At 49.5% G+C, this 11,694-nt stretch overlaps 1 protein-coding gene across 7 annotated transcripts in view; it reads left to right on the forward strand.

Moving 5' to 3' along the window:
• cntn1b (contactin 1b) overlaps positions 1–11,694 on the forward strand; it is a 41,443-nt gene that overhangs the window by 27,891 nt on the left and 1,858 nt on the right. For all 7 annotated transcript variants that reach the window (XM_072712636.1, XM_072712605.1, XM_072712668.1 and 4 more), the window contains exons 14-23: positions 482–654; positions 1,786–1,909; positions 4,524–4,691; positions 4,801–4,950; positions 5,247–5,317; positions 6,870–7,104; positions 7,829–7,932; positions 10,671–10,860; positions 11,084–11,199; positions 11,451–11,607. In XM_072712636.1, the coding sequence (XP_072568737.1) occupies positions 482–654; positions 1,786–1,909; positions 4,524–4,691; positions 4,801–4,950; positions 5,247–5,317; positions 6,870–7,104; positions 7,829–7,932; positions 10,671–10,860; positions 11,084–11,199; positions 11,451–11,607 (1,488 nt within the window). The remainder of the gene's footprint in view (positions 1–481; positions 655–1,785; positions 1,910–4,523; positions 4,692–4,800; positions 4,951–5,246; positions 5,318–6,869; positions 7,105–7,828; positions 7,933–10,670; positions 10,861–11,083; positions 11,200–11,450; positions 11,608–11,694) is intronic.

Raw genomic sequence — 11,694 nt, forward strand, 5'->3', positions numbered from 1 at the left:
GTTTCTATCACTGGTCCATGGACCACAGGTTGCTCTCATGCCCTCTAGTGGTTAGGGCTGTTTTCACAATACCTCTGTAGTTTAGTACAGGGGTCTCCAACTCCGGTCCTGGAGGGCTACTATCCAGTAGGTTTTCTGTCCCACTTGGCTTCTGATGAGCCACACCTGGTCCTGGTATTTACCTGAGAACAGCTGTGGTTCATCAGAAGCCGGTAGGATAGAAAACCTACTGGACGGTAGCTCTCCAGGACCGGAGTTGGAGACCCCTGGTCTAGTACATAAAAACAGCATTGGGGTTCTCCCGGAAAAGCATGTTGCAGCCTTTATAAAGCTGGGTTCCTTTCTGATTTATTGTCATCGTTCTCTTGAAAGGAAAGGCTGTTGCATGTTATCTTGCGTGAAATATCAGAACTGTGAGGAACTTTGTCTCCGTGGTTCAGTGTATGGGAACAGCCCAGTCATACCAGTCCTGTTGTTACAGAGGCCACCCAGATCACTGTGGCCCCATCCGACACGGAGGTGCGTGTGGGGGAGACGGCTCGCTTGCAGTGCGTCGCCTTCCATGACCCAGACCTGGACATTACCTTCATCTGGTCTGTGGATACACACGTTATCGACTTTGACCGGGAGAATGAGTACTACGAGCGTATCATGGTAGGTAGTTTGTTCTGATTTAACGCCAAAATACTCAGCATTTTTCTTTAATCATGCTTCAAGTTTTGTCTAATGATAATAACTTGGATTTTTGTAGTACTCTGTCTTACCAGTAGAGGGCAGTTCATAATCACTTTGGTGTACGTGAGGATTCTGGCCTGATATGTGACTGCAGTGTGGCTAAAGGTTCACTGTAGGAATTTGACTGAGCCTTTTAAAGCAGCATTACTATTTGCTTGCTTTTTTATATCCTATATTATACTTTGTGAACAGATTTCTTTCCATGTTTATATCAAACAGAAGCCATTTCACCAGGAAAATTGCAGCTTTAGGTCCCCGTTGTTCCTCTAGGGGCAGCTGGACCAGCCAGCATCTGCAGAGAGCCATGCTGAGATGTGCCCCACTTACGGATTTGCTCTGATATCATCCCTACAGCAAAGCTGAATTCACAACTCAGGATTTAATGAAACCATTAGTCATAGGCTCAGTAGAGAAAGGCTGCTCAGTCTGTTCAGCACAAGGCCACAGCCCTCACTTAGGCTCCACCCTGGTTAATGTTAATGTCAGTTGGATGAGGCCCCTTGAAGAAGCTGTTAGTTTTTAATTTGGTCGTGTCTTCATAATGTCTGACTTCCAGGAGCAGATTCACTGTAGGGGCACGGATACGCCGGCAGATTCAGGGGGCCCAGTACTTTACAGGGGCCCTACCCAGGGGTGCAGTAGGGGCACGGATACCCTGGCAGATTGAGGGGGCCCAGTACTTTACAGGGGCCCTACCCAGGGGTGCAGTAGGGGCACGGATACTACAGCAGATTCAGGGGGCCCAGCACTTTACAGGGGCCCTACCCAGGGGTGCAGTAGGGGCACGGATACCCTGGCAGATTCAGGGGGCCCAGTACTTTACAGGGGCCCTACCCAGGGGTGCAGTAGGGGCACGGATACTACGGCAGATTCAGGGGGCCCAGTACTTTACAGGGGCCCTACCCAGGGGCGCAGTAGGGGCATGGATTCCCTGTCTGAGGGGGCCCAGAATTTCTAGCTACGCCCCTGGCTGAAAGTTTCCTGTCTCTCAGTATAACGTGTGAAGGATGTTGCGATTGAGCAGCCTGCCTGGCCCTCTGTCCCGCTCAGACCCGAGAGTCGAGTGGGGAGCTGTGGATCAAGAATGCACAGCTGAGGCATGCCGGCCGCTACAGCTGCACTGCCCAGACTATAGTGGACAACAGCACAGCCTGGGCGGACCTCATCGTCAATGGTGAGTCCTTGGACCGCAAAAACACAAGTAGAAAGAGAAAGAGTTGGTCGACCAGAGACTGGCATGTCTGCTGGAAAATGCTAAAAGATACAAGCACCAGTTTCTGTAGCATTTCTAGTTACAATTTTTCTACAAGGTGGGTTGCACGATTTAGATTATCTATCATGATTGGCCCCAAGGGTTAAGGGAGTGTGGTCAGAATGGGGGTGTAAACCTCTCTATCACCCCATGGACTCAGCTGAAGGTCCTGCCTAATACAGGGAAACCTGCTGGTCACATTCAGTGTAACGTATAAGATTGTATGTACATCACATAACCCTTCATTTAGAACAAGCACTGAATGGTGCATCGATAATCTGTTTAATGAGGGTCTTAGTGTATAAGCAGGAATCTGTTATCCCATGTGAGGGAGACAGCTGTGCCTGTTATAATGCATTAAGCAGCACGTACAGTCTAAGGTCACTTCAGTTTCATATCCGTCAGTTGGCAAACCACAAAACTGAGACAACGATCCCTGGAAATACAAGAAAGGAACTTGACAGGAGTTTGCAGTAGAGCTGTATGCTAGTATAGGTTTCATATGCAGGCTGAACGTGACTAGTAGGTCATACAGTCTCTTCTGTGTCCCTTTTTGACCGCAGGTTATGTTTGACCCCTACAGTCCCTTTTGTGTCCATGTTTGACCCCTACAGTCCCTTTTGTGTCCATGTTTGACCGCAGGTTATGTTTGACCCCTACAGTCCCTTTTGTGTCCATGTTTGACCCCTACAGTCCCTTTTGTGTCCATGTTTGACCCCTACAGTCCCTTTTGTGTCCATGTTTGACCCCTACAGTCCACTTTGTGTCCATGTTTGACCCCTACAGTCCCTTTTGTGTCCATGTTTGACCCCTACAGTCCACTTTGTGTCCATGTTTGACCCCTACAGTCCACTTTGTGTCCATGTTTGACCCCTACAGTCCACTTTGTGTCCATGTTTGACCCCTACAGTCCACTTTGTGTCCCTTTTTGACCGCAGGTTATGTTTGACCCCTACAGTCCCTTTTGTGTCCATGTTTGACCCCTACAGTCCCTTTTGTGTCCATGTTTGACTGCAGGTTATGTTTGGCCATGTGAAGCGTCTTCTGCAGACGGTCAGGAGAGGCCGGCTCGCAGCACTGAGGTTTACAGATTCGACGGGGCTTGTCTGTCTGCCAATCGCTGCACAGTTCCTCACCGAGGCCTGTTGTTCCAAACAATTTGCAAAGCCAGGGCCATTAAATGCAGTTCTGGATCTGATGTTTGGAAAACGGGCCCAGTGCAATGGTTAGGCTTGGCCGTCAGTAAGGGACTATTGTTGTTTTGAGGCTGTCTTCACAAAACCACAGACTGAATGTCTTCCAGGCGACTGGTTTTAAATGTATTCAGTTTTTTCAGTTCGTTGATCAAAAATGACCAAGTAAGGGCCATGGCAATTAGTGTCGCATCAGGGATGTTGCTGGCTGGAGCAGTTGTGTTTGTACATCGAGTTTTGATCACAGTGGTTAGAGCTGCTACTTGGCGTTCTTACTGTGGGTCTGGTCACAGGTAAGGCCTTGCTTACGGGGACATTACAGAGAACAGGGCCCTTTGGATGGCAGGAGACACTGCACCAAATTCTTTGTAAAGATCTGTGGTTTAGCTTTGCTGAGCTGGTTTAACAATGTTCCTTCAAACACAGTGAATCCACCCGGCACTAAGAACGTCAAGCGTACAGGTTCTGCTGCAAGACATCCAGGAACTGGTCTGTAGGTGCTGAGACACGGACAAAATTAACGCCCGTGAACTCAACGCGTCTCTCACACTCTGTGGGCAGGGCAAAGGCAGGAAAGTAATCGGCCACAAAATGGAGCCAAATCACATCATCACCCAATTATGGGGCTGACAGACGTGAATGAATTTGCTTTTTAGAGGGGAAAAAAAGAACAGAAGACGGGAGGTTTAGGATAAGTGTCATTTCGGTCTGTAGCCGTCTTTATACTCACACGCCAGTTTTTAAGGCTTATGCAGCAGGAATAAAAATGTAGCTGTGTGGAGCAGCCAGCGGCAAGCAGTATGCGGCTCTGGTAACTGAGAAGTTCGAGCTCCGGCTAGAATGAAACCATGCGGCAGACGCTTAGCTGTAAGGTCACTTCAGTCAGAAAAACACAACTGTAAACGGTTAGAGTATTAAAAGCATAAATGCTGTAAAGCTTTGGATCAGAGTGCTAAGCAGCTGAATCAGTAACCGACCTTTTGGCACAAACTATCCGGGGCTCTTTGTCAAGCACTATGTAATTAAAAGTTTTGGAGACGGAGAACCTCCACGGAGCCCTGAACAGAATTATGGGATTAAAAAGCTTGTCACTTTCTTTGGTGTACTCAGTAATGATGGTTGCAATTTTTTAATCCCAAGCCTTTACGCAGACGTGTTTATTTGAAGCAAACTGGTCTTTCCCCTTGCCATTTGAGTACTGGCAGCACAGCTACTTGATCACTGTGTATTCATATCCAAAGGTATAATATGCCAACAGTTAAGTACAAAGTACTTGGGAGTACTCAGAGCTGACAAGGTTGCGTCTGTGCTTCTCTGTAATGGCACTGCTCTGTTTGGCACAGGACCCCCGGGACCACCAGGTGGCGTACGCGCAGAAGAAATCCGGGAGAAGACGGTGAGGCTGGTGTGGACTCGTGGCACCAGCAACCACAGTCCCATCATCAAGTACATCATCCAGACCAGGGATCAGTTCACTCCAGATCGCGAGGAGTGGCGAGATGCCAGCACCTGTGAGTGTCACGCTGCGCAGCACGAGAACGGGGAGGGCTGGCTGGCCGCGATTTCCGACTGGCCGGCTGAAATGCACCCCCTTTCCGTTTGGACATCTGCTGTTCTCAGCTCCACCAGTTGTCCAGGGTAGTGAGGAGATGACCACCGTGGTGGACCTGTACCCCTGGTGTTACTACGAGTTCCGCGCCATCGCCGTCAATGATCTGGGAATGGGCGAGCCCAGCATCCCGTCCATTAAAATCCGCACCTACGATGCAGGTGGGTTCGTACCGCCAGGCCTGTGTTGGGATTTGTTACTGCATTATATCACACAAAACACAGGTAGGCCCAAATCTGGGAAAATCTAGGAAATGTATTAGTACAATATTGAGACTCCATTCAAACCCAGTGGAGAGATAGATGAGCAGCAGGTTTTGTGAATCTTTGTAGGCCTATGTGAGCTTTAGTGACCTCGTTTTACTGTGTGAGAGAGACCGAGACTCTGCTGTCTGTAAAAATGGTGGGTGTTAGGATCTCGGAACCAGGAGCATTCCTCTGTCCTCATCTTGTTGCAGTTCCCACCATGGCCCCCCCAGACATCGGCGGGGGAAGCAATGTTAACGGTGAGGTCTTCATCACCTGGACGGTACGTCCTGTTCCTGTGTTGCTCCATGAGGGTGTGAGTTCATGACTGTGTAACACCTGAGTAACACAACAGAAAGTCATATAAACATACAAGGAAGTATGTATGTGGATTAAAGAAGGTTCAGTCGCCCTGGTTGTGTAATTAAAGTGGGAAAACAGGACAGCTGGTTAAACTAATTTATAAATTAGAGCTTGGTCTTGTTCCAAGATGACATTGGCTTCACCACCTGGGTGATGTCTGCCGGAAAGATGAATCTTTCTTTGGGCTGAACTTCCATTTGTAGGTCTAGAAATATAGCAGAGCTGGTTGTGGAGGTTTGTGTTGAGATGTGAATGGCTGTAGTTGTGTGATATGGGCTTTACATGTGATGTAACGTGGCCTTTACTTGTGCGACGTGGTCTTTATTTGTGATGCAGCATGAGCTTTACTTGTGCAATGTATGCTTTACTTGTGCAACATGGGCTTTACTTGTGCAACGTAGGCTTTACTTGTGCGATGTGGGCTTTACTTGTGCAATGTGAGCTTTACTTGTGTGACGTGGGGTTTACTTGTGCGACGTGGGCTTTACTTCTGCGATGTGGGCTTTACTTGTGCAATGTGGGCTTTACTTGTGATGCAGCGTGGGCTTTACTTGTGCAGTGTGGGCTTTACTTGTGCAGTGTGGGCTTTACTTGTGCAGTGTGGGCTTTAATTGTGCGATGTGGGCTTTACTTGTGTGACGTGGGCTTTACTTGTGCGATGTGGGCTTTACTTGTGTGACGTGGACTTTACATGTGCAATGTGGGCTTTACTTGTGCGATGTGGGCTTTACTTGTGCAATATGGGCTTTACTTGTGCGCCGTGGGGTTTATTTGTGATGCAGCATGGGCTTTACTTGTGCGATGTGGGCTTTACTTGTGCAATATGGGCTTTACTCGTGCGCCGTGGGCTTTATTTGTGATGCAGCATGGGCTTTACTTGTGCGATGTGGGCTTTACTTGTGCAATATGGGCTTTACTTGTGCGCCGTGGGCTTAATTTGTGATGCAGCATGGGCTTTTACTTGTGCGCCGTGGGCTTTACTTGTGCGCCGTGGGCTTAATATGTGATGCAGCGTGGGCTTTACTTGTGCGCCGTGGGCTTTTCTTGTGCGCCGTGGGCTTAATTTGTGATGCAGCATGGGCTTTACTTGTGCGCCGTGGGCTTTATTTGTGATGCAGCATGGGCTTTACTTGTGCGATGTGGGCTTTACTTGTGCGCCGTGGGCTTTATTTGTGATGCAGCATGGGCTTTACTTGTGCGATGTGGGCTTTACTTGTGCAATATGGGATTTACTTGTGCGCCGTGGGCTTAATTTGTGATGCAGCGTGGGCTTTTACTTGTGCGCCGTGGGCTTTACTTGTGCGCCGTGGGCTTAATTTGTGATGCAGCGTGGGCTTTACTTGTGCGATGTGGGCTTTACTTGTGCGATGTCTCTGAGCCCTGGGCCCAAGCCAGACTTAACCTCCCGCCATCAACCCGGATGCCAAGGCAGGAATGTTAGAAAACTTTGCCGTCTTGACATGCATCTCCAGCCCCTGCTGCCGCAGTACTACAACGGGAAGAAGTTCGGGTACGTGGTGGCCTTCAAACAGCACGACGAGTATGAGTGGAGACGGGTGACAGTGGCCGACCCGGAAGCTAGGCGCTATGTGCACAAGGACTCCTACATCCTGCCCAACACAGAGTTCCAGGTGAAGGTGAAAGCCTATAACATCAAGGGAGAGGGTCCCTACAGCCTGACCGCCGTCATATACACCGCGCAGGATGGTGAGTCTGCTGCAGTTTGCTTCAGCCTTCCCCCGTGCTTCCTGTGCCCTACTGCCTTATCATTCTCTGTTCCCTTATCTTTTGTTCCCTGCTTCTAGTCCCTTATCTTCTTGTCATCTCTGCCCTTGTTCCCTACGTCCTCCATTCTTGTACCTCGGTTCTGTAGTCCCTTGTTCTCACTTCTCCCTGCTCCCATCGGCATCCTACAACATCAAGGGTTTGGATGCTTAAAGCTAAAGAAGGATGCGTGTGACCAGGAATGCGAGTCGGGGAACGGGGGCTGAAGGGAGCCTTTTGGAATGAAGGCCTGCCTTCGCATGTTTCTTTGCTATGATTGGCTGATTTGATATCATCAGGGCTTCGTCTCTTTTAAATGCAAATGATGCCTCTCCCACTTTTGAATTCAGGCTCTCTCACTGCTGCTCCATGGCATTGAGTTTCCTGAACAGTGATCCCCATTATGAATTACTATTGGAATATAACCATGCTACTTCAGGGGTCAGATGATCCCCTCTACCTTAATGTAACCCTTTCCTTTCCTTAGCTGCCCTATTAAGCCTTTAAACAGGGACTGGTTGAAGCATTTCAATGTACTTTGTACTGCGCCCAGCAGTAAGGTGTGATTCCAGTTGTAGGTCTTTTAAAAATAGAGACTTGAGCCATGAGTCGTACAGCGAGAAACAGGGAGCTGCTGATGTCTGCTGATGCTTCCTGTCCCCCCCAGTTCCCTCGGAGGCTCCGACTGAGGTCGTGGCGCGGGCCATGACCGCCACCGAAGCCATGGTGTGGTGGTTGCCCGTCTACCAGCAAATTGTCGAAGGTTATCAGGTGAGGCTGGACATGCTTCACTCACACACCGGTCACTCACACACCATTCACTCACACACCGGTCACTCACACATCATTCACTCACACACCGGTCACTCACACACACACACACACCATTCACTTACACACCAGTCATTCACACACCGGTCACTCACACATCATTCACTCACATACCAGTCACTCACACACCATTCACTCACACACCGGTCACTCACACACACACACACCATTCACTTACACACCAGTCATTCACACACCGGTCACTCACACACCATTCACTCACACACCGGTCACTCAGACACCATTCACTCACATACCGGTCACTCACACACCGGTCACTCACACACCATTCACTCACACACCGGTCACTCACACACCGGTCACTCACACATCATTCACTCACACACCGGTCACTCACACACCATTCACTCACACACCGGTCACTCACACATCATTCACTCACATAACAGTCACTCACACACCAGTCACTCACACACCATTCACTCACACATTGGTCACTCACACACACACACACACACCATTCACTTACACACCAGTCATTCACACACCGGTCACTCACACATCATTCACTCACACACCATTCACTCACACACCGGTCACTCACACACACACACACCATTCACTTACACACCAGTCATTCACACACCGGTCACTCACACACCATTCACTCACACACCGGTCACTCACACATCATTCACTCACATACCAGTCACTCACACACCAGTCACTCACACACCAGTCACTCACACACCATTCACTCACACACCGGTCACTCACACACACACACACACCATTCACTTACACACCAGTCATTCACACACCGGTCACTCACACATCATTCACTCACATACCAGTCACTCACACACCATTCACTCACACACCGGTCACTCACACACACACACACCATTCACTTACACACCAGTCATTCACACACCGGTCACTCACACACCATTCACTCACACACCGGTCACTCACACACCATTCACTCACATACCGGTCACTCACACACCGGTCACTCACACACCATTCACTCACACACCGGTCACTCACACACCGGTCACTCACACACCGGTCACTCACACACCGGTCACTCACACACCATTCACTCACACACCGGTCACTCACACATCATTCACTCACATACCAGTCACTCACACACCAGTCACTCACACACCATTCACTCACACACTGGTCACTCACACACACACACACACACCATTCACTTACACACCAGTCATTCACACACCGGTCACTCACACATCATTCACTCACATACCAGTCACTCACACACCATTCACTCACACACCGGTCACTCACACACACACACACCATTCACTTACACACCAGTCATTCACACACCGGTCACTCACACACACACACACCATTCACTTACACACCAGTCATTCACACACCGGTCACTCACACACCATTCACTCACACACCGGTCACTCACACATCATTCACTCACATACCAGTCACTCACACACCAGTCACTCACACACCATTCACTCACACACCGGTCACTCACACACACACACACACACCATTCACTTACACACCAGTCATTCACACACCGGTCACTCACACATCATTCACTCACATACCAGTCACTCACACACCATTCACTCACACACCGGTCACTCACACACACACACACCATTCACTTACACACCAGTCATTCACACACCGGTCACTCACACACCATTCACTCACACACCGGTCACTCACACACCATTCACTCACATACCGGTCACTCACACACCGGTCACTCACACACCATTCACTCACACACCGGTCACTCACACACCGGTCACTCACACATCATTCACTCACATACCAGTCACTCACACACCAGTCACTCACACACCATTCACTCACACACTGGTCACTCACACACACACACACACACCATTCACTTACACACCAGTCATTCACACACCGGTCACTCACACATCATTCACTCACATACCAGTCACTCACACACCATTCACTCACACACCGGTCACTCACACACACACACACCATTCACTTACACACCAGTCATTCACACACCGGTCACTCACACACACACACACCATTCACTTACACACCAGTCATTCACACACCGGTCACTCACACACCATTCACTCACACACCGGTCACTCACACACCATTCACTCACACACCGGTCACTCACACACCATTCACTCACACACCGGTCACTCACACACCAGTCATTCACACACCGGTAACTCACACACCATTCACTCACACACCAGTCAATTGCATATGTTGTTAATGTTAAATCGTGTTTTTTTTTCTAAGCATATGTACACTTACCGCCCAGATAAATAGCCTTCACCTTTTGCACAGCAGAGTTGGTATTCTTTGCAGTTGTGTGTCCCATCTTGGGGCTGCGTCACAGGCTCAGCCATTTTATCAGTCCATCACAACAGTTGTGGGGTTAATGACTTTGCTCAGGAACCCGACAGTGAAATGATTATTTTTTACAGATTTTGCACAGGCAAAGATCGCTAACCCGCAGGGCCAGATACCCCCGCCCCAGTGACTGTCTGCAAATGCATCCTGCCTTTTGCTGATGCAGTTTGAGTCTTAGGGGATATTCGGTTATTAAAAATGGATGGACACTCACTGTGCATTAAGGTGCTTTCATCTAGAGTGACCCTTCTGCACTGCTGATCAGTCCTTTGGTAACCTACCCCCCCCCCCCCCCCCAGGTGAAGTATTGGAGGAAGTACGACGACAACGAGGCGGCGGCTCAGCGCATGCTGCTGCCCAACTACATCAACCAGACGCTGCTGGAGAACATGCTGCCAGACTCGCACTACCTGGTGGAAGTGCGTGCCTACAATTCTGCTGGCTTCGGCCCCCCGAGCGAGCACTACGAGATGTACACCAAGAAAGCACGTGAGCCCCCCGGCACCCTGAGCCGCTCTCCATGGGAGATGCTTCTTCATGAGGCCTTTGCTCTGCTGTCTCTACAATCGTGCAAATGCACCTGTACTACGTCTCTATTATAGCTATTTGCATCTATTATGGTGGTAAAGCTTGGAAGACAGAACTAGTTACAGTCTGTGTGGCATCCCGGGTTCCAGGCACTAACTAACCCCCTCCTCCATCTTCCTTACAGCTCCAGCCCGACCTGCAAGAATCTACAGGACGTATAACTTACTGGGTACCTACATAAATGTGGCCTGGGATCATGTTTATCCCTTAGACAACGAGTCGTACATAGAGGGTTACAAGGTAGGTGAGCTGCAGGCTCTGTCACGTGCCCTAAGACGCCGGCCCTTTTTAAAGGGTGTGTCTGTATGTGTGTGTGTGTGTGTCTGTATGTGTGTGTGTGTGTGTATGTGTGTGTCTGTATGTGTGTGTGTGTGTGTGTGTGTGTCTGTATGTGTGTGTGTATGTATGTGTGTGTGTCTGTATGTATGTGTGTGTGTGTGTGTGTATGTATGCACAGTAAGAACCCTGAAGTTCTCCTTTCTGTGGCATAGGTGCTGTTCAAGAAGCCGGGTCACCTGACTGGGATTCTGTACACGACGGGGAAGCACTACATGGACTTCCCGGTTCCGTCGGAGGGCGACTTCGTGGTGGAGGTCCGAGCCCGCAGCGAGGGCGGCGATGGTCCCATTTCCCGCGTCCGGATTTCCGGTGATTCTGCATGCTCCATTGCTCCTTCTGCCGCTCTTTCCCTGCCTGCATTACCTCTCTCACACTTCCTTCTCTCAATGGTTATAG

Source organism: Paramormyrops kingsleyae, chromosome 1 (genome assembly GCF_048594095.1).
Source record: "Paramormyrops kingsleyae isolate MSU_618 chromosome 1, PKINGS_0.4, whole genome shotgun sequence".
NCBI lineage: Eukaryota > Metazoa > Chordata > Actinopteri > Osteoglossiformes > Mormyridae > Paramormyrops > Paramormyrops kingsleyae.